Raw genomic sequence first — 22,554 nt, forward strand, 5'->3', positions numbered from 1 at the left:
CCGGGCCCAGTGGAGGCTGGACCCAGAAACCGCCAGCCCCTCCATCCTCCTCCACCTGCAGGTTTCCTCCGCCCTTCAGCTCCTGCAGGAGGTGCCGCCACACGCTTGCCGCTGCTGGGCGCTCCTCTGTGCACAGGGCAGCGCTGCCTCGGGATCTTGCCACATTCGCTCTCCTGGCACTTGGAGTTGTCATACTCACCCGCTGTGGGAACCAGTGCAGGCTGCTCAGGGCGAGAGTGACCAGGGGCAGCAACTGGTGCCTGAGCCTGTCTGCCTCCTGCCTCAGGTCGCTGTGGAAGCTTCTGACCCCACACTGGGGCTGGACACCCGGCGGGCTTCTGGTGGACGGCGTGCGGGAGTGCGGTGGGCCCGAGCCCTCCCAAGGGGCCCTGGGGAACGCCGCTGACTCTCCGTAACCCAGCAAGCTGATGACCCTGGCCAGCAGGACTTCAGGAACTCTTCCTGCAGCCCTTGGCTTCCTTCCTCCCTGCCATGGTGCAGCAGGACCCTGGAGACCTGAGCTGGCCAGCGTTTAGAATGTGTTAGCTGCTCGCTGCAGGTGACCCCATGCAGGGCACAAGGACCCCTGTGGGCAGCACAGGCCTGTCAGAAATGCTGGATCCCACAGGAATGTCGTGTCCTGCCCTCCTCCCCTGCTGAGAAGCCTCAGAGTGCAGGTGACCAGCTCCGGGCCTCTACCTCTACCTGTCTCCAGGACCGGACTCCACTGACACAGAGCTGGGCGTGGGAGGAGCCGGCCTCTGCCGCTTGCACTCCCTGCTTCCCTCCTGGCCCATCTGGAGGGGCAGGTAGCTGCATCACCTCAGGTCACTGTGGAAGCTGCTTCTTTTTTCTTTTTCTTTTTCTTTTTTGCATTGTCCAGTTGACATTCTCCACACTGACCACTCCTTCCTGCAAGTGTGCACGGCCCCTTCCAGGCCACATGACTTGGGGTGACTTGTCACCATTCAGTAGGTGCTTCCTGGTCACCTTGTGAGGATCCGGGGCACCAAGAGCCATGGTCCTGACCTTCAGCTATGCCGCCTGCTTGGGGACAGGGCCTCAGGGGTGGTGACATGGCACCCACTGTATTACCACAGCAGTGTGCTCGTGTCGTTAAGGACCAGCGGGCAGAACGTGACTCTGGAGTGGGGGAGTGGGGCCTTGCTCTCCAGGAGGCCCAGTGGAAAGTCACCGGGACAGGCAGGTAGAGGAAGGACCGTGCCAGCCCTAGCACCAGACCTGGGCATGTCTGTCTGTCTGTCTGTCTGGAATAGCTGCTGCTTTGGGCTGGGCAGAGGAAAGGTGGGACACCAGGGTGGACTCCAAGGCTGTCAGAAGACACTGATGGGCCCTCTTCACAAGAACCCTGATGGATTTGTGGGCATCTGGACAGTGGATTGCTGGAGGATGGGGGAACAGATGGAGGCAGCTCAGGAAACCTGTGTGGGAATGAAGTGGGCGCTGAGGCGGAAGCAGTGGCAGAGGCTGGGCAGCGGAGGCTGGGCTTGCAGGAGGACACGTAGGTCCATCTCCCAGCGTCAAGGGGCGCACGAGGGGAGGCGGAAGAGGATGAGGTGGTGGGAAATCCGCAGTCTGTGGGTGTGCAGTGACAACCTAGAACTTACAGCAGTGTGCCCGTGCCAAAGTACCCATCGGGATATCCATTAAGACCTGTAGGAAGTCACAGCAGAGTCCTATCACATTAACTTACTTCCTCAGGGTTGCGAGTAGTTGCACAGCTGCAGAAGACACATTGATTGAATTTAATTATGATTTTCAAAAGTGCCCAGTGATTTGGTGCTGTGCACTTGGGTAAGTTCCCTCCGCTCTCTCAGCCTTTCCCCAGGAAGCCTGGTTCACCAGGCATCCCGCCTATTGGATTGTAGATGACTTCCCCTGGGAGTCTGGGGACTCCCCTTTGAAGTGTAAATGCCCCTGTGGAGGCTCCAGCCCAAGGCTGGAGATTGATCAAAGGCCTGTAAGCAGAGCTGGTTCTTCCCCTTATCACACTCCGCTTCTGTAAACAAGCTTCTGACCAGGAGCCCTGTGTACCACCGAATGTCGGGTAGACCAGAACATTTGTGACACAGATAGCCTAAATATTGTGGGTCAGGATTTGGAGTTGTGTTCCTCTGGGAGAGGCCGGAGGTCCCCACCTCTCCCAGGGCTGCCTGCTGCTTCTCAACCAGTCTGTGTCCACAGCAGGCGAAAGGCGGTCCTCGGCTTTGACAGGTTCCATCTGTGCCATCCATCTGCCCCTCAGGTCCAGATGAATAGATCAGCCAGTTCAAGAGGGAGGTGTGTCCAGACATAGAAAAGAAGTGGTCTGACCTCTGGCCATAGGATGTTCCACTGGGCAGCGTCCATTGTGGAGCTGTCCTTGTCCTCCGCCATGGCCCACGTTGCTTTCACTGGCTACTGCCTGCTCTCGGCTCCATCCCAGACTAGTTTCTGTGGTGGACCTTGCATTGAGCCTTCCTGCTGATGGGACTACAGCTTCACCTGGGTCTCCGCCTCTCCAGCCCTGCCTGGCCCCCGCGGGCCCTGGTGCCAAACCCAGCCTCCATCCTGAACCCTCCTCCTGCCTGGCCTGCAGACCTCATCTGCTTTGAAAGGGAGAACGTGACCTCAGATAGTCAGAAAAGAATCCCCAGGCAATGCAGACAGACATGTTTAACTCTGGAAAGAGGGTTGGATCTGGAGTTGGATCTGAGTCCGTTTTTCCCAGCTAGTCGTGATAACGCTCCTTGGTGATTTCTGTCTATGATGTGGCCTAGAAAGTGTGAAATAAACCTTTAACGTCCAATTCGACTAGCTGGGGTCACACGCTGACTTGCGTGGTGTCAGTTTACCTACTTTGGTGTCTAGCGCAATGCCCAACATAAAGCAGATACTCAGTTTTTGTTGAAAAAAGTGACCAAGAGTCACTGGATACCACAGTCCCCTGAAGTACCAATTTCAGAAAGGCAGTAGTGTGACTTGCAGCCTTGGGGTCTGTGCGTGGCTCCTCCTGGGTGCGGGGGAAGGAGCTCCTGCCTGTGCGCTGATCCACGCCACCGCAAGCGGTGTCCTCAGGAAAAGCCTCACCTTCCAGGGCCCTCCCTTCAGACCTTGGCCGCACATCCCTCTCCAGCACCGTACACGCCCTCTGACTTCATCCCAGCACTGCAGGCCCAGGGCCAGGCAGACCTTTCAGACTGAGGGCTCAGTCCCACGATGGCCCGTTTCAGACTGGAGCTGCAAGCCCTGGGAGTTACCCAGGCACACACTCTGTCCAGCAAGCTTCAAGTGGAGGGCTCCTGTGACCCCCTCTGCCTTGGTCTTCACTGAGTCTGCCTTACTTAGCTGTGAGTGATTAAATCTACAGCTGCAAGTTGGGGCCGGGACCCTCTAACTGCAGCTGGTTTCTCTGGCCACCAACCCATTCTGCAGCTGTCAGGGGGTCCCTTGTTTTCAGAAATTTCGGTATGGCCGATTGGGGCTTTCTGTAAATGACAAGACAGTCCTGTCACTCGGGAAACTGACCAGTTTTAGGTGAGTTTTCTGTACCAGGAAACCAGGCCAAAGATAGCCTGCACTTGTTCCGCAGGAGTGGAAGCATCCCGACAGACTCCACGTGGTTGGAGCTCCGCCGTTGTAAAGGAGGGACTCTCACTGCCCCCCCCCCCCCCGGACTCTTTGAGTAGCTGCCTGTTGTTTAAAAGCCAGAATTATGGTCTGGTGATGTGCAGTGGTACGGCCAGCGTCTGTGAGGCCCAGGTGTTGAACCCTGCACTGCAGGAAGCCACCAACAAAAACAAGCCACAGACAACACCAAGGACTTCACAGATCTTCTTGGGCTTCGTTTGCAATGCCCGAGACACACACGGCAGGTTGGACTGAGGTGGCTCCCGATGCTGGGCCCACGGCAAGGCCCCTCGCACTCCCCAGGGACCAGGAAGTGAGGTGGGTCTGCTCCACAGCCACAGCTCCCGTCTGCCTTGCAGGAGCACTGTGTGACTGAGACCCAGCCACTGTCCTCCCACCTCAAGGCAGGCGGCATTCACACTGTGGAGAGGCTGGAGCCCCAGCATCAAATGCTTTGGGAGGGATTCTGAGGCCAGACTTGATTCAGTTTTATTGTTTAAGTACCGGGCCTGGAAGCAGAGTCTGGCACATGCTGGGCAAGCCCTCTGCTGCTGAGCTCCGCCCAGCCCGCACTGGACCCAGTGGACACTGGGTGAGCTCCCTCTTCCCCACTCCTCCCTGAGCCTGGTGTACTGGCGGTTTGCGAGTCTGTTGAGCCCTGTATTCTCGGTCGGTGCTGATGGAAAGAACGGTGTCTGCGGTGTGGCTGTGTTGCAGGGTCTGGCCGGCCCGCAGGCAGATCCGAGGGACCTAGGTGAGGCTGCCCCTCCCCTCTGCAGGTGTCTTTGGGGAAAGTCGTGCATCTCTGGAGAGCCAATGTAGACAGGGAAGACGCCTGCCCTTCTCTCACCTCTCCATCCCAGCGTCTGGCGTTGGGGACGATGAAAGAATCTGCCCTGGCCTGGCTGGCAGCCTCAGGAGGGCATCGCGTTGAGTCTCAGTGTTCACCCTGGGCCCTGCAGGGAAGCGGAGGGAGGCTGGTGGGAGTCATTCCTCCCCGTGTCCTTTCTCCTTCACCAGGGCTCCCTGCCCAGGGACAGCTGCGGGGACATCTGGGGCCATCCACGGGCACTTGGGCAGAGGGAGCCCCACCTGTCTCTGGTTTGATAAATCTTCCACGAGGACATTTTAAAAATAGGGTAAGATGCCAAGCTGTAAAAGTCAGGTCACCACAAAACTCAAGAATAGTCCAGGAGACAGGCCCGGGGCTGGCCGCGGGACACGATGAAGAGGCTGGGTGTAGGAGGACTTTTCCCACAGTGTCTTCAGAGAGCAAGGTTGGGAAGTACGGATCCCACAGACCCGCTCGGAAGGCCCGTCTTCCTTGGTCTGGAATCTCAGGACAGCTGCTGGTAACATGGCGGGCTCTGCGGCCCTTCTCTGCAGAGTTCTCATCTCGTATGCTTTGGGTTCATAGAAATCTGAATGTCCGCGTGGACGCCTCTGGGGAACTTTGTGAACCAGCAGAAACCATCTTTGAGGTGCTGGGGAGAGAGGGGCACGGCTCCTGGCCCCTGCCCACTTCCAGCTTGGCGACTGCCCTCTCCCTTTCCCAGAGCTGTCCTTCTGATCAGCTGTACCATCTCTCACCTCCAGCATCAGGAGAGCTTCCAGATGCATCTCGCCTCCACCCTGGTCCATTTCGTGCCCCTGCTTTTCTGGGGCTGCCCCTGTCACCTCCTGATCTTCAGAGGTCACAGGGTCTGAGACAAGCCGGATGGCCATCATCCACGACCCCGGGACCTCCCTCTCCACAGCACCAGCCACCCAGAACTTTGTCCATTCGGACACCAGAGTGTTCACCCATGAAGCCACCGTGGCACAGCAGAGTCAGGTGCAGGGCCCTTTGACGGTGCCTGGGAGTAGGTGTGTGCCCCCTGGGGGCCTCTGCCCCCCGCACTCTCACCTGCCTCCTGCTCAGCTGTCTTGGTCATACGTAAGGTGACCTTTAGGGCTTCTTCCCAAGTTCCCCTGATCAAAAAACCCCACTTTCTGTGCCTCTGCTCTTAAAATATTTTTTTTAGTTGTTGATGAACCTTTAATTAATTCATTCGTTAATTCCCTAGGTGCTGAGGATCCAGCCCAGTGCCCCACCCGTGCTGAGTAAGCACTGCCACTGAGCCACAACCCCAGCCTAGGGAGGTGTTTGGTCTGTCTTTGCTCTAAGAGGTGGGCTGCAGAAGGCAGGGTCCAGTGTTTTCCCCAGCACCTGGAAGAGGATCTGGCACAACAGCTGCTCAGTAAATCACCAAGCGAATAAGCGAACAAAATTCTGTCCTTTTATTTTGGGGTCCACAGCAGTATCTTCACATTGAAAGCATCTGATGTTTTTTTTCAGGTTGTTCGTGTAGATCGAGTTCATGTCCTGAAACCTTTGCAGGAACTGCCTTTGAAAGGCAAAGGTCCAGACGTGCCCTACACATGGTGGCTACAACCGTTTTCACTTACGCATTCTTAGATTGTGCCACATAGTTTCTCTGGCTTGTGCAAGATGATACAGTCATCCCTTGCGATCCCCTGGGCACGGGCTCTAGGACTCCCCAAGGTTACCAGAATCTGCGGGTGCTCACATTCCTCCATTTGCAAGAACCTGCACACGTTCCCCCTGCATGCTCTGAGGCATCTCTAGGCCGCAGCCTTGTCGAGGGGAACCTCTGTGTGTTCAGATGTACAGGATCCGCAGCTGGTGGAATTCGTGGACTCAGTACTTGTGGACAGGGAAGGACGACTGTGTGAGATGAGCTGCAAACCACATGCATGCACAGACTCCAAGGCCAGCCTGCACTGGACTGTGTCATGCTGCTGTAACAGCATGCCACAGGCCTGGGCATGGGACAACCCCGTGGCTCACAGGTCTGGAGCCCAGGAAGTTCCCCATTGGGAACCAGCAGGTCTGGTTTCAGATGGTGCCCTGAATGCTCCGTCCCTTTAGCGAGATACTTCCTTTTCACAGGTGGAAGGTTCAAGAGGCAAAGGGGCCCAAACTCACTCTCTTACAAAGGTATTAATCCCGCCCGTCAGGGTGGAGCCCCTCGTCATGAAGTTCTAATCTCGTCATGAAGTTCTTGCCTCTTAATACTGTTGCAATGGCACCTGAATTTCAGCGTGAGTTTTGCAGGGGACCGACATTCAAACCGCAGCGCAGCCCTGGCTCTGAAGGCTGGCACATACACTGCCACACTCTCAACCCTTTTGCCTGCCCGGAACTTGATCTGCTGGGGACAAGAAGCCCTGGTTCAAACGTGCCTCTCTGCCTGCACCATCCCAGGAACCTGGCTTTGACTTCCTGGGTCGGGCTTGCAACACTTGCTCAGCGATTGTTACTCTGTAGGAAAATCAAGGAGCTGTTTCCGCTTGAGCTGTTCCTTTGGCCTCTTAGGGTTACCTGTGTTTTGCGAATGAGCATTCATTTTCTCTGGGTTTGCCCTCTTCCAGGGAGGTTCCCCTGAAGGATGCTAAGGAATACGCCGAATCCATAGGTGCTATCGTGGTGGAGACGAGCGCGAAGAACGCCATTAACATCGAGGAGCTCTTTCAAGGAATCAGTAAGTACCTGGAACCGGGTTTGCAGCTGCGCGTGCGCCCATGCTGGAGGAACCAGAGGATGCGGCTCTAGAGCTCCAAGGCAGCACCTCTGCCCTGCATGAGCGGATCTGACGCTGTGCGCATGGCCCACCGCTGGGCACCTGTTAGCAGCCGCCTCTGCTGGGCTTCTCAGTTCTGTTTCCATCTTCACCTGTTCATCTGCATTTTGTGAATTCAAAGGAAGTAGTCCTGTTTCCAAAGTCAAATGCAAATTAATTTAAAATCATGCGTTTGGGCTGGGGCTGGGGCTCAGTGGTAGAGCACTCACCTAGCATGTGTGAGTCACTGGGTTCGAGTCTCAGCACTGCATATAAAAATAAATAAAAATAAAGGTCTATGGACAGCTAAAAATATTTAAAGAAATAATAACCATAAAGTTGTGCATTGGATGGCATTTTATGTTGGCACCTTTAAGGAAGGAACAATGAAATAGAGAACTGTGAGATCGTAAAGCTCCAGTTCCCGGCTAAACCCACCGATGCCAAGCAAACAAACTAAGGGGACCTTCTTTTGCCTATTGATTGCCCACAAAAAATAGCATCTCCATCCCATGTGACCAGAAACTGGGAAGGAGCAGAGGGTCACTTTGTAAAGATGTTCCCCGCTTCCGATATGCCGATTCCTGGGAGGTGATGGCCCATGCTGGGTGCCCAGGGTGGGTCACGTCATGCTTCCCTGTCTTTGTGACGGTTTCCCAGGGATGACTTCTCCAAGAGCAGCTCCCCACTGACGTTCTCACTCGCAGGTCCGCAGTGGCAGGTTCGCCTCAGAAACCCTCCGTTCTGCCAACAGTGGGCTGGGCACCGGCCTGGGGAGGTCAGCGGTGTGAGCAGGGGGCCTGCTGAGGGAAATGCAGCATGCAGGCCCTCGCTAGGGAAAGCCGTCCTGAATGGTTGGCAGCCGGCCTCAGGCATCTCCGTGCCAGGAGTCTCAGAGGGAAGCCCCGCACCAGCCCTCTCCTCTGAGGCCGGCTCTCTGAGGCAGAGAGGGGCCCAGGCCCCCTGAACCAGTGAGATTTCCGTTTTACTGATTTGGACGCAGGACTTTAGATGCTGAGGACACACAGCAGGGGAGCTTCTGTTTGCTTGCCTTGGCTTCACAGAGAAGTCACTGGAGACGGTTGACCCACGTTCCTGCCACTGTGGAAGAGTGCCCCTGAGCCACGGCTGCAGCCGCCTCCCCGCCTGACCTCAGAAGGTGCCCTCCACGCTCAGCCGAGAAATGACTTTCTGGCTCATTGACCCGCATGGTTGAGCTGTGTGCAGAGGCTGTCATGGTGTGCTGGAAGCCCCGGGCTCACACTCCGCCTCCTGAGGGGCAGTGGGACGCGCTCTGTGCTCGTGTCCCTCCGGGTGACATCCCAGAGTTTCCCCAAGAGCCACCTGCTCCCTTCCTGGTGACCTTGGGCTCTTCTGGTGTATTCAGCTGTTCAGCGTTTTGCTTTCTGGGTGGTTCTACTGGGTGACCACAGCTGGGACATTAGCACCTGCCATTTGCACAGCTCTTATCTTTTCCCCAGCGGGAGCTCTGCGGCTCAGAGGGCAGACAGCACTGCCCAGCCACGGAAGCACTGAGCTTTGTGCACCTTGAATTCACCTTGAGATTTCCACAGGAGCTTGGTGACTTTCTGAGATTTGTGAAAGTCATCGCTAAAGTAAAAATTAAATATGGACCTCAAAGAGAACGAACCTGAGCAGCAAGCGTTACTCTCCTGACTTGCAAGGTTCTTTGGTGTGGGTCAGGTGGTACACATCCGATCCCGTGTGTGAAGCCGGGGACTCATGGTGGTGAGACTTTGAATATTAACCCCTCGGATCCTGGTGGTCTGCTTCGTCTAGGAATAGGAAAGCTTTGCTTAAGGCACTGGGTAATTGTGGTTTCAAAGTAATTGAGTCCTATGTAAGCCATTGAATACCTGTGTCTCATCATCTTCCTTGCCAAACAAACAATTACTTGTTTCTGTGTCATTAGACTTTAGTTGTAGGCGCCTTAACAGAGAACTGGCAGGTACACAGTCCATGACACACCCTGTGCATCTCTGTTTCTCTACCACCCTTTCTATCCTTCATCTATCTCTACTTCTCTTCATCCATCTCTCTCCGTCCTTCTATCTCTCTATCCTCCCATCTCCGTCCATTTCTAAGTCTCTCCATCCATTTTTCTGTACCTATCTCTATCCATCTATCCATTTCTGCCTCTTCATCATCTCTGTCATCTCCTTCCATCTCTATCCATCCATCCCTACCTACCCATCCACCTCTGTTCACCTGTCTGTCTGCCCATACGTCTGTCTGTCCCTGTTCGTTCTTCTTGTCTCCCCACCTGCCTCCCTATTCTTGTAAGCTCTGGAGTCTTCCGTGTACCTTTTACTCCTTCAGGTGAATTTCTTCACGGTGGGTTTTATAGTCTAATTGCAAGCGCACCTAAAATACTGCAGTGGGCTTTCTATTTACTTCCCTTTTCCTGATCCTGCTTGTATGGCTTGTGCTCCTCCCTGGACTTAAAATAGGATTAATGGTGCTGATACCTGTGCTCCCAAAGCAACGTTCCAGAGACAGCGGTGCCTGGGAGAAGAGATGGGATAAAGAAATCAAGAGCTAGTCGTAACCGTGAAGGCGAGCCTAAGTGAAATTAACTCACACTGGCGCAGACGAAGAGGCAAACGCCTCTCCTTCCTCTTCCCGGGGCGTTCACGCACACCAGCTGGGACGTTTTCTACCTGGATGTGGTTTGCCAGGCGCGTGTCTTCCTGGAGACCCCAGCTGCCCCTGGGAGCTGTCCCGTTCCCTCGTCCTGCCTCGCGCTCTGGCCAGCGCTCTTCCTCACGCTTTCCAGGTCCCGGTTCGGACCTGCTCCACCTCTGTGCGGCTGCTTCTCTCCCACCACTTCTTCCCAGGCCTTGTCCAGTCTCCTTTCTTAGGTTCCTGCACCTCAAATTGGACTACCGAAGGTTCCTCTGTGAGTTAAAATGTAAAAAGAAAAATTCTTTACCAAGAAAACAATGTACACTTGAGTTTTTAAACTCAAGACAAGAGGATCGAGAGTTCAAAACCAGCCTCAACTTAGCAAGGTCCGAAGTGACTTAGCAAGATGCTGTCCCAAAATAAAAAATAAAAAGGGCCGGGGTTGTGACTCAGTTGCTAAGCACCCCTGGGTTCAATCCCCCCCCCCAAAAAAAATGGGTACAAAAAAAGATGACACTTCAGCCGGAGGAGAGTGGAAGAGGCTCAGCCCATTGGGATGCGTCTGGAGGGATGGAGGGAGAGGCAGAATTCAGGAATCTTCTGGAAGAACCAGGAACCCTGGGGAGCAGGTTGGAGGTGGGTCCTGGGACAGGGAAGGCCGAGGTTCCGTCTCCTGGCACGGGGAAGGTTGGCACAGGGACACGTTCTTGGGGACCAGATTGTTGTGAGCCTGGTAGATACGGTTCTGGATTCTGGGCAACCCAGTAATTTATTCACCCTGAATACATGTGTTTGAACTCTCCCTGAGGGCGGAGCGAGCTGGAGCCCAGGCCCTGCAGAAGGACGTCGGGTGGGGTGGGCCTTTGCACTGGTTGATACCATGGCGATCTCCACGGTGGCGGAGAGGACAGCACAGCCTCCTGCAGCTTGCCCTGGAGACACAGGACTGTGACTGACTGACGGGACTGCAACTGACTGACGGGAAGCTCTGGGTTTTCATGTTAGGTTGAGAACAGTTAAGAAGTGCCTGTTTGTGTTTTGTGATCGATACAATTAGGAATATTGTATTAGTTTAGGAAAGTTAGAACAGGGCTTAATATGCAAGACCAGAAGCAGAGGCTCACAGGGCAGGTCATGGGCCTTGGTGTTGCAGGGAGTGCTGGCTATTTTAAGTCCACTGGAGGTTTAAATGCCCCCCAGGTGGTCACCTGTGATTTAGAGCAGGAGAATTTTTGCAATATGGGGATTGAACCCAGGGACACTTGGCCACTGAGCCACACCCCAGCTTCCCCCTCTTTCTTTGAATTTTGGGACAGGGCCTTGATAAATCAAAGAAAGCTGGCCTGGAACTTGGAATCTTCCTGCCTCAGCCTCCTGAGCAGCTGGGGTCACAGGCACCACCTTATCCAGCACATTAAAGAAAATTAAAAGCAAAACAAGCCAGGTACAATGGTGCACGCCCACAATCCCAGCTGCTCTGGAGGCTGAGGCAGGAGGATCATGAGTTCAAAGCCAGCCTCAGCAACTTATCAAGGGCCTAAGCAACTTAGCAGAACCCCATCTCTAAATAAAATATAAAAAAGGGCTGGGGATGTGGCTCAGCAGTTAAGCGCCCCTGGGTTCCATCCCATACAAAAACCAAACCAAAACAAAAAATCGTTTGCACGTTTTATAAGAGCAGCAAGCTGTTGGTGAAGGCATGCTCAGCAGGCAAGGTGCAAGGAAAGGACAAGGCCCATCCAGCTTTACTGCCAAATATATCAGTGCAGCCCCTGCGGTCACGGGAATGTCCGCGAACGAGGCCATTTAGGCTCTGCACAGATGGGATGCAAAGACTCCGGACAGGCCTGTCTTAGCAGCAGCTCGAAAGAAGATCTTGCTCAGGCCTGGTCACTGTGGTCACTGTCCCTTATCGTAGAGGGGTTGGTTCCAGACCTCAGGGATACCGGCATCCGCAGGTTCTCATGGCCCCTGTCCAGAGGGCATCTTGTCTGCATGCAGCTCGTGCAGAGGTGAAAGTGCCCTCCGTGTCCTTCCGTCACCTCTGGGTGACCAGCACACACAGCCCAGCAGGAAGACGTTGCCCATGGTCGTCACGCTGCTGCTAGGGACTGCTGACAAGCAGAGCAGGGGCAGCCGGCCTGGTCTGACTGTCAGCCGGCAGAGTCCAGCCGCCGTGTGTGGAGGCCCAGGAGTGGAGGGCCCCAGGGACACTGGTGGCTGTGACGGCTGCTGCTGTGCACCTGGCCCTGTGCATGGGCACTGCTGCCGTCCCTGTCCTGCCCGAGGGAGGCTGCAGAGGGCTGTCACGCGCTCTCAGCTGGGTCACGTCTCACACACACCACGGTTATGGCCACACCCACGACGGGAGGATGGGAAGTGGCTGAAGGTCCCCAGGCTGGGAAATCGTATTTTAAAAATCCTCGCCCACCACATCGTCCACAGTGTAATCGAGTGATTAGCAGCGATGATGGGAATCTCTGCTTACTGACCTAAAAAGGTGAATCGCCGTGTGGAAGATGAAAGGCACAAAGCAGTTTGTGTGTTGCCCTGGTGGCATGGCATGTGGCCATCTGCTCCATGTGAAAACATCTAGTACGTCCCCCAGGACTCCCGCCTTCTGGGAAGGTCGCACCTTAAGATGCTGACGGTGGTACCAGGTACTAGGGTGGTGCAGGCTTGTTCCCAGCTGCTTAGGAGGCCGAGGCAGGAGGATCCAAGGCCGACCTCAGCAACTCAGCAAGACCCTGTCTCAAAATAAAAAAGAAAAAGGGCTGGGGATGTGGCTCAGTGGTTAAGTGTCCCTGGGAGTCCCCAGTGCCAAAAGAGAGAGAGAGAGAGAAGGGGGTAGGCAGGGTGGTACCTCAACGTGATTTTAGTTGGCATTTTCCTGAAGACCAGCAATGTCGAGTGTCTTTTCATGGGCTTATTTGTGACCTGGATGATTTTTGAAGTGCCCTTCAAATCTTGCCGTTTGGAGCCAGTGGTGGTGCCAACGCACCTGCCATCCAGCCACTCGGAAGCCGAAGCACAAGGCCACTTGAGCTGGGGGTTCAGGACCAGCCTGGGCAACATGGTGAGACCACGTCTCAAGAACAGAAAACTGCTAACTCCTGTGTTGTCTTACTGTTGAGTTCTGAAGATTATTTATGTATTTTGGGTGTATATTATTTGTCAGACCTGTTTTTCAAACATTTTCTCCCCAGCAGTCTTTTGAAGAGCAGAGGTTTTTAATTCCTTTTTTCTGAGATGGGTCTTGCTGTGTTGCACGGGTGTGTCTCAAACTCCTGGGCCCAAGACATCCTCCCACCTCAGCCTTCCCAGTTCTGGAATGTGTGCCACCCCCCACACACAGAGCTTCTAATTTTTCTCAATTTTTTCCTTTTTCAGTTGGGTATTTTTTCTTTTGACTTTTAATTGTTAGAAAATGGAAAGGATACATCCAGACAGTGGAATATTATTCAGGGATAAAAAGAAGTGAGCTATCACGTGATGCAGAAAATCGTAAATGCGTTTTACTCAGGGAAAGAAGTGGATCTGAAGAGGCTACACGTGGACAATTCCAAGTGTGTGACGTTCTGGAAAAGGTAGAACTGGAGACAGTGGGAAGGTCAGTGGCTGCCTTGCTCTGTGTGGGGTGAGGGGATGCCAGGGCTATGTCCTGTCCAGTGCCTCATCGTAATGGTGGACCCGCATCGCCAAGTGTCTGTCAGAGCCCCTGGCGTATCCAACCTGAAGACCCCTGTGCAGACCGGGCGTTAGTTGGCAGCACCGTGTTCATTGTGGCTGCACTGACCAACGTCCCACACCCCTGCCACACCCTGCCACACCCTGCCACACCCTGCCACACCCTGCCACACCCGTGCAAGGCGGCACACACTGGAGGACAGGGCGTGAGGAGGGGAGGTATATGGGAACCTATTTTTCAATATTGTTCCCTGCAAGTTTTTAAAAACTGCTTTAGGAAAAGAGTCTATCAGTTAAGAAGGAAGGAAGGAAAGGAGAGGGAAGGTGCAGTGGAGTCGTGGGGACCTGGGGATCTTAAGGTAGCCGGGGTCCCTCCAGCAGGCACTGGGGGCAGAGCCCGGATGGTGTCCCTTGCTGCCCCGGAGACGCAGCCGTCCCTGCAGCCACCCAGGGCTTTGACTTCAGTGCTGGGGACCCTCCCTTCCTAGGCGTCTCCCTGAGGTTTCTCTCTGCCTTCTTCCTCCTTCCACGCCACACTCTTCCCGCAGTGCTCGCTGTCCAGGCCTGGACTCTCTCCAGGGCTCTGGACCAAATACACCTCCTGCCTCCCCACCTGTTCTGGTCCCTTGTGGAACATCCAGGCTCTTCACCCTGATGTGCAGATCTTCCCCGTGGCCACCGGGGATGCAGGGAGTAACTGCACGTCCTGTGTGGCCCCTTCTGCACCTGTAGGGTGGTGACCTATGACCGTGAGCCCCTGCAGCATCCAGAGGCCCCCTCTAACTGGAGAGACATGCAGGTCATTGTCAAGAGTAAGTACGCCAAGTCCTGGAAAACCAGACCAGTTTACTGATCTGGGTGACTCGGAAAATCAGGATCAAGAATGGAAGCGATTTCAATCCCCAGCACCGCAAAAAAAAAAAAAAAAAAAAAAAAAAAAAAGAATGGAAGCGATACACAAATGGCAGCACAGCTAACCAAACAAGCAGGCCCAGCCAGCCAATGCTGGGCAGGAAGGAAGGAGAGGACTGGAGCAGCAAGCCACGGGGAGGATTTGGGCTCTGACCCAGAATGCTGGGCCACCCCTAGGGCAGGGTCTGCTGCCGCTGGGCACAGGCTTTGTTTTCCCCTCAGGTGAGAGCCAAGAGGAAATTGATAGGCATGGATTTGTTTTCACATCTTATATTCCTGAGCATGCTGTTATGAAACCTGCTTTTTCTCTAGACTATTAACTGTCAGGGCAGCTGGACTTCAAAGAAGTCTTCGACCCCTCCCAGCAGAGTCTCACACATCACAAACCGTGTTAAACACTCTGACCTGGGATTTATGTCCGAGAACAACTTGTTTTGGAGGTTGCCTGCATGGAGGACGTTGCCCAAGGCAGGAAACATCCAAATGGAGCCTTCCAGCTGTTTGTGCATCTTGGTCCTTGCCCTGTGCCTGCGTGATCAGCATTCCTAGGGCTTGCCCTGGTGGAAGGCCATGCCACTCTCCAGAGCTATCTTCTGTTGGTTCCTCGGACCCGTGGTGGAGCCACAGTGTGCTCACAGCATCGTTTACATCCTCCTCTTCTGGAGAGACTGGCCTCTTGGCTGCTGCTGGTTCTCCTCTGTCCTGCCTGAAAGGGGAAGCGCTTCCTTTTCACTTGTTCACTCTGAAGTGTCTGCTCATCATGGGCTGCGTGTTCTGCAGGAGAACAGGTGGTCCCATCCTATGCGCTGATCCCTGAGAACGGCTCTGGGCCGGGCACTAGGCGTTTCCCCCAGGCAGAGACCAGGAGCCCGGGCTCCTCCCGTCCCCACGGAGCACGCAGCCCGCGGGCCGGCACTGGCTCTTGTTCCGGCTCAGAGGCTAAGTAACTGGCCCAGTTTCACCCACTGGAACACTGGCTGCTTAATCTCAGAACTCTCTACCCAAGGAGAAAAACCAAGTCCAAGGAAGAAAGCCATGCTCGTGCTCTGGAGACACACAGTAGACCAGCCTTGTGCCTGGTCTCAGGCACCCGTGTCAACTGCCATCAGAAAATATGAAGTGGAAAATTCTAAAGCAACTCATAAGTTTTAATACCCTTTAATGCAGTATATGGTTGAAATTGGTCTAATTACCATTCATTATAATTAGTGTCTTACTGGGTCTGAGTTACAGTCAGACCTCATCGTTGGGATGTATGTATTGCTATGAAAAAATAGTATGTATCTTTTTCTTTTCCTGTGGTGCTGCGATTGGAGCGGGGCCCCCTGCCTGCCAGCGGGCGCTCTACCACAGAGCCACCGCAGCCCGAAGCCTGGTGTAAGGCGTGTGCTGTGCTGTCCGCCGCCCCAGGCATCCACTGGGGGTCTTGGACTCCTCCCCTGGGAGCCGGGGACACCTGGGCTTTACCTTCAGGAGTGAGACCTTGGCTCGTCCGGAGGTGCAAGGCCCTGGCACCTCTAGAAGCCAGGCTTGGCGGCTGCTTGGATCACGTCCCGCCAACCAGCTCAGCCCATCTGGAGAAAGGGGCCTGTGGGACCCTGCACCCCACGTGTGGCTGCTCGCTGTCCCCTTGGGAAGGACACCAGAGGTGGGAAGGAGAGAGTGGCAGCTTCCTGGTGTCCCCTTGCGCCCTCTGTGCTGGTTCTGGATCCCCACCCACACTTCGTCACTTCAGTGACTATCTCACACACGTGCTTTTTCTGTATTCCGGGTACTTAATAGGGAAAAAAATATATAAAAACCTAAGACAGGAGGCCTGTGGGGCGGGGGGCGTGAGGGGTCCGAAAGGCCGGTGCCGTTTGCCACCGTGGCCGGCACGTGAACCCGATGTCATCGCGGGTGTTGATTTTCACGTCACAAACACTCAGTTTTCAGCTCCTGACACCCATCAGTCAGACGAAGACCTCCACCTAACCAGAGAGGCCAACGCCTGGACAGCAGCAGCCTGGAAGGGTGGGCACCCCAGTCCCCGTGCTGCGGGGCGTCCCTGCCCGGCCTGCCCTCTCCAGGGTCCGCAGGGAGCGTCTGCTTGTGTCCAGGCCTGTTGGAGCCGTTTCCCTCCCTCGTCAGGTCCTGGCGACTGAGTCGGGAATGTACCACAGGCTGCCTTTCCAGAATCCTCCTCTCAGGGCCAGTGATCCGTGCCTGTGGCTGGTGACCGAAAAAGAGAGTGAGGGAGGCCCGCCGGGGAGCTCAGGGCCGGCCTCCTTGGGGAGGTCAAGGGGAGGCTGGTCAGAATCCGCCTGCGCCACTTCTCCCTGGCGATCCTCGCGGGTCACTGGCTCCGCGGGCCCAGCAGAGTGGTGGTGAGGATGGCGGAGGCTCCAGCCTCCCAGGGCCAGGTGCGGGCGGCACCTGTGAAGCCGTGGCAGCTCTGTGGTGTCCCAGGTGCCGACTTCCAGGTTTCAGGCCGTAAAAACCAAACCAAACGCGGGCGGATCCACACGCATCACCCGCCCGGGGCAGCACGGGGAGCCCAGGTCCCGGAGGCCTCGGCTCGCTCCCCCTCCCCCTGCATGGCGGCCCCAGAAAACCCGCCCTCCGCCCTCCCCCTCCCCCTCCCTCTCTTTATTCTGGTTTATTTCTGGGCTGAATCTAGCAGATGTGAGGCTTCCGGAGAGGAGCGCCTGGGCAGCTGGGCAGGCAGCAGAGGTGGCAGGCCAGGTCTTAGGGCAGGGCTCGCCGGGGATGGCAGCTCCCGGGCCATTTCTATTTTGAGAAGCAGGAAGGACGGAGGAGGCGGCGCTCCCTGTCACTGTGGAAGTGGGTCCTAGAAGCCGGACGGATGCGGGAGGGCTGGAGTGGGGCGCGGGGGCTGGGGTGCTGGGAGCGCCTCCCCAGGGCAGGTCCTCCCACTCCCAGGATGGCCGCAGGTCCGGAGCTGCTGGCAGCTGTCCCAGACTTTCTGACGGTGGACTCGCCTCGGGCGCAGAGCCAGGGGGTGGGCAGGCGCGGGGTGCAGGGCGGCTGGGAGGGCGAGCTCAACCTCGGCCTCCTCTCTTCCAGGCCGCCAGATACCACCCTTGGAGCCGCACGAGAACGGGAACAGCGGGGCCATCAAGCTGGTCAAGCCATCTGCGCAAGGGGGCCGGCGGTGCTGCTGACCAGAGGCCACTGCACCCCGTGCCCAGGAAGCGGGGGCACGCGCGGTGCCTGCCGGAGACCCCACTCTCCGGGGCCGGCACCCGCGCTCGGAGAACTGCACCCGCAGCCTCGCACCCTGGAAGACCCGCAGGAGCAGGCAGGAGATGGCCCTGAAAGGGGACTGGGAAACTCCGCAGACCCACCACCCACCACGGCGCGGCCTTGGGAGCGTGAAACGCTCACGGGAGGGACCATACTTATTAGGCGATAGGTACAGTTGCCTTTTGGTTAATGACATGAGAAAGATCTTGGATTTGTTCCCAAGTCTGGAAGTACTGTTACCTGATTTCCTGTGTCACCTAGCCAGAGTCAGGGAACCTCTGCAGGGCCTGGCCTCCGTGCCCAGGCCGGCCTCCTCCGAAGGGCAGATTCACTGTAGGAGGTAGGTTTCAGCTGGCTGTAGAAGCGAGCCTTCATTTATGAGTTTTCTGAAGGAAACCAGAGGAGTTAAGGGGACCACCATTGAAGCTGGGAGTGAGCTACTGTAGAGAAGGAGGTGTGAGCGATTGTCATGGACTCTCTTGATCTAAGGCATGAACATTTTCCTAAGTTTTGGAAACAAAATCAGACCAGATTGTGAATTGGGTTTGGAAGGCCTGTTTGAAAGTCAGTGAAGTCCTCACCACGTGAACAGAGGGAGGGTGTAGATGTCACCCTGGGGACCACCCGGTCCACGTCCCTGCTCTCTTGCAGACATTGAGTGCACAGATGTTTCTTCAAGAGAATATGTTCTGGATCATATCTAGGGGGTACTAACTGGAGGGCATTGGAATCCAAATTGTAGGACAAACATCTAATAATAGCCACTAATCATGAGTTACCGCAAAGCCAGCCAAAGGAAGTATTGCCACCTTTAAATTCCAGACCCCAAAGCTCCAAGATCAGAGAAGGCATTTTAAATGCTGCAGGTGAGGGGAGGAAGGTAGCGGGACCACCCAGTCCAGCCAGGAGTGCCCATGAGCTGGGGACAGGCCCTGAAGGCCTCCTTTCCAGGAGGTTAAAGAGGTCTGGGTCCAAAGGAAGCAAAGGGAGAGGAAGCGTGGAAAGGATCTAGAGCTGTTTTCCTTGAAAATTCAAATCCTGTTACCACTCCAGCTCTTGTAGAACCTTGGAATTAGGAAGCAGTTGGTTTCCTGGCAGGCTTGTATCAGGAGGCAGGACCAGGACAGCCATGCCCCGGGCGGCCATGCTGCCTGGAGCTGGCATGGGCAGCGGGTCTTCTGTGCCCTGAACATTCAAGGGCCAGCAGACCTCCCGTGGTGCCTGACCTTGGGAAGGTTGGAAAGGAGGTCTGGGCTGACGTGTGGGAGCTGTGACTCGGCATGAGCCATGCTGTGGGACCGTCACAGTGTGCCACCAAGCCCGGAGGCCTTGGAGCACTCTGCTGGACGTGGTCACCCTTCCCACTGCCGGGCTGCCCTTGTCAGTGAGCCTCACCACAGGACGAGGAAAGGCTGGAGATCACCATCGCTCCCTGTCCTGCGACTGGTTCGTGGGAGGTGCTGTCCCCCGCCTCGTGCTCCCGGCCTGGCTCCTTCCTGCTCTCTCCCGCAGGCGGGCTGTGTGCCTGGGTGCAAGTAGCACTTGGTGCTGGTCGTGCCAGCACGTCGTTCACGTCGCCCTTGCTGGGCTTGGCTCACACCTGGGGTTCTGTAAGGCTGGCACTGACTCTCAAAGGGATCATCCCCAGGGACAGCCAATGGCCACAGAATTATGTGGGTAGAGTGGACTTCCACAGATGGTTAAAAACGGCCACTGGGGTGCTGACCTTGCAGACTGAAAGCCTGGGACCTCGGTTTTCACCAGCAGCACGGGCAGTGCCCACGTGCGCGGAGGGCTTAGATGAGGTCCAGGACTGGGGGCGGGGCTGGGGCGGAGCTCTGGCCAGCGAGTGACAGAGGCCCTGACGGCACCGGGCCTGACAGGCGCCTGGGCCGCTCTGCTCGCCCTCACCGTGAGGCCGCGCTCCAGGGCAGCGCCCTGACCGCAGGCGCCTCGCCTGCTGTTTCCTAAAGGGCTTCCTCGTCTGGGCTGGACCCAGTTCTGGCGTCTGCGGCGGCCCGAGCGCCTTGCGCGCACCCGCAGTGGAGCGTCTCCCGCAGTGCCCACCCTCCGCTGTTACTTTTTTGGATCTAACACACTGATTCGTACTAATAAATGTTTTAAGTTTACCAAGGAGTCCTTTTCTTCTTACAACGGTCAGTAGGATGGTTTTTTGAAAACGGGGGTCAACTCTGAACAAAGAGTGGTGATTCCCCAGAGAGACGGGTGTACCGGCTGTGTGACCATGATGTTTGCAAGAGTAAAATGTAGTCTTGGGCTGCGGGAAGGGTCGAGTCACCAGGCAGCAGCTCCGGGGGAGCTAAAATGAGCGCGTCTGTAATGCCTCTCAGAAGCAGGCCTGGAGGGCAGGCTTCATCCTGCACATCCAGGGAGCTGCTTCTGTGTGTTCCACCTAACAGGCCTCGGGCTGTGCAGTGCACACCCTGGGCAGCGAGCCCTGGCTGAGTGAGTAAAGAAAGTTAAGGTGCAAATGCCTCTTGACATGCACAAAATAGTGAGGTATACCTTTTATGAAGGGGTGTGTGTGTGTGTGTGTGTGTAAGAGAAGAATGGGAAGGAACAGCACCAGCTTCACAGTACGGACAGAGAGGTGAACAGGATCGGGAGGACCAAGGGCGTTGAGCGATTGGCCATCTTTATCTGTCTCATGATGTGAACGCCAGCAGGACATGCTGACAGACCCAGAGTCGAGGTGTGTGCCTTATCTAGGTTCTTCTGTAGTGATTTTTCCAAAGAGGTAGGGGCATGGAGATAGAAACCAGGAAGGATGGGCCGACTTCAACCTGCTAGGAATATTTCGTACATATAGTCACCGACTTGCTGTCCCAGTGGATTGCAGAGGTGCAGGTCCCCTCGCCTGGGTGCCCCCTGCCTGCCCACCAGCTCACAGCTGCCCTCAGGGGCCCTCCTGATCTCCAGGCATGGCTTCCTGCGTGGTTAGACGGGAGCAGGCTGAGCTCCAGCCTCTTGTTCCCTGCGTTCCACGCACTGCCAGGCACGTGCTGGGAATCTACTTCCAATGTGGCACCAAACAAGAAATGCTGCTGGGCACAGTGGGGCGCACCTGTCATCCCAGCGGCTCCAGGGGCCGAGGCAGGAGGATCACGAGTTCAAAACCAGCCTCAGCAACTTAGTGAGGCTCTAAGCAACTCAGCAAGACCCCATCGCTAATAAAATACAAAAAAGGAGCTGGGGACGTGGCTCAGTGAGTTCAGTTAATACCTGGTACCAAAAGAAAAGAAAAAGAAAGAAACCCACTGGGACCAGCAGAGACCCAGGGCCCTGGTCTCTGAGGAGGCTGCCCTCCTGGCCTTTGCTGAGTGGTTTCCCGTTTGTGTCAGCTTTTCATCTGTGGGATGAGAGGCTCCACCAGCCAGCGGGCAGCTGCCTCCTTGGTCAGTGGCGTCCTGCAGATTTGCCTCTCCTCCCTCCCTCAGAAGCACTTTGCCCCACCCCATTGGGGACATTTAATAGGACCTGGTGTCCAGGAGGTGTGTGCTGAGGCTGAGGGCCTCCCTGTAGCTATGGGGTCACAGGACAGTGGGCAGCGGGGCCTGGAGGAGAAGGGCCCGCTCAGGGCCGGCTTGGCGGCAGTCCTTCAGCCTCCTGGGGCCTCTGAACAGTCTGCAGTGTTTCCTGCACAGCCAAATATTGTCCAGAGAGCAGGCCCTGCCGGCAGGGCCAGGAGGGAGCTTCCATCGGGTCCTCCAGTGAGAGTCTGTGTCCTCCTGGGCTGGCTTCCCTCGGGGTTGCTGGACTCCTGCAGGGACAGCTGTTGGACTTTCTGTACCTGGAATCCTCCTTCTCCCCTCGCTCCCGTGAAAAACGCAAGATGACCCCTGTGTTGGCAGGTACTGAAAATGGGCCACCTCCCACACGGGCACGCTCTCGAGAGTGGTTTGTCACTCTAGACCTGACACAGTTGAAAGGGTTGCATCCTTCAACCCAGATTCTCTGCTGTTTCCAGGAGCTACTTCCAAATGTGTGTGTGTGTGTGACGTGGATGTCGTCTGTTGCTGCAGAATGCTAAACCAAAGTTGGCATAAAGCAGAGACACAAAACTGAAGTTGGCATAAGACTGGGCAGGCGTTTGGGACAGGCCGGCCTGACTGGGTGGGCCTGGGGGCTGCAGCCCGCTGTCCAGAGACACAGCCTGGCTGGGATTGAGGTGCCCACTCACTGGGGCAGTCAGGAGCCTCGGTCGCTTGCGTGGCCCCGCAGTGTGGCAGGCCTGTGTCTGATGCAGAAAGCTGGACTGCGTCACTCCTTCCTGCAGGGGCCTCCAGGGCTGTAAGCACTTAGGCTTCAGCAGTTGTCTGGATTTAACCTGCACCATTTCTCCCTGGGTTGGGGGAAGGGTGTGTGGAAGTTTCCAGAGGTTCTGTGGATGTGCCCAGCTCTGCCGAGCTGACTTCTCCTCTCCGGTGGTAGCTACTGGCCCCCATGCCCACGTTGGTCCTTGGGCGCTGGATCCCCATGGTCTCTGTCCCACTCCACTCAGCAGGTGAGGGATCTGGGGCGCAGGTCAGGGTCTCTCTGGGGCCTTGGAGATGACTTGGGAGGGGCTGTCCCAGGTGGGCTCTGCCAGCAGCCCCACTCCCCTGCGGACTCCAGGGCACAACCCCTGGGGAGGCGGTGGAGCTAGGCCCAGGCCTGCCTTCTGCAGTCTGACCTGCTGTGAGCTCTTCCGTTGTCTCCAGGCCCCCTTCCGCGTCTGGCCGGGGAGAGGCAGTGTGACCTCAGGCGGCTTCCTGGGTCCCTCAAGTCCTGCAGTTCTCTGCGCATGTGC

At 56.1% G+C, this 22,554-nt stretch overlaps 1 protein-coding gene across 2 annotated transcripts in view; it reads left to right on the forward strand.

Annotated features, from left to right (window-relative positions):
* Window positions 1-19,873, forward strand: part of RAB31 (RAB31, member RAS oncogene family) — a 103,755-nt gene extending 83,882 nt beyond the window's left edge. The window contains exons 6-7 of one of the 2 annotated variants that reach the window (XM_079108927.1): window positions 7,066-7,175; window positions 8,318-8,461. In XM_079108927.1, coding sequence (XP_078965053.1) covers window positions 7,066-7,175; window positions 8,318-8,403 — 196 coding nt within the window. In that variant the 3' untranslated portion in view covers window positions 8,404-8,461. Of the gene's footprint in view, window positions 1-7,065; window positions 7,176-8,317; window positions 8,462-17,564 lie in introns of those variants that run through there. The other variant, XM_079108926.1, reaches the window with a different exon arrangement.
* Window positions 19,874-22,554: the final 2,681 nt, after the last annotated feature.

Source organism: Sciurus vulgaris (genome assembly GCF_902686455.1).
Source record: "Sciurus vulgaris genome assembly, chromosome: 13".
Lineage (NCBI taxonomy): Eukaryota > Metazoa > Chordata > Mammalia > Rodentia > Sciuridae > Sciurus > Sciurus vulgaris.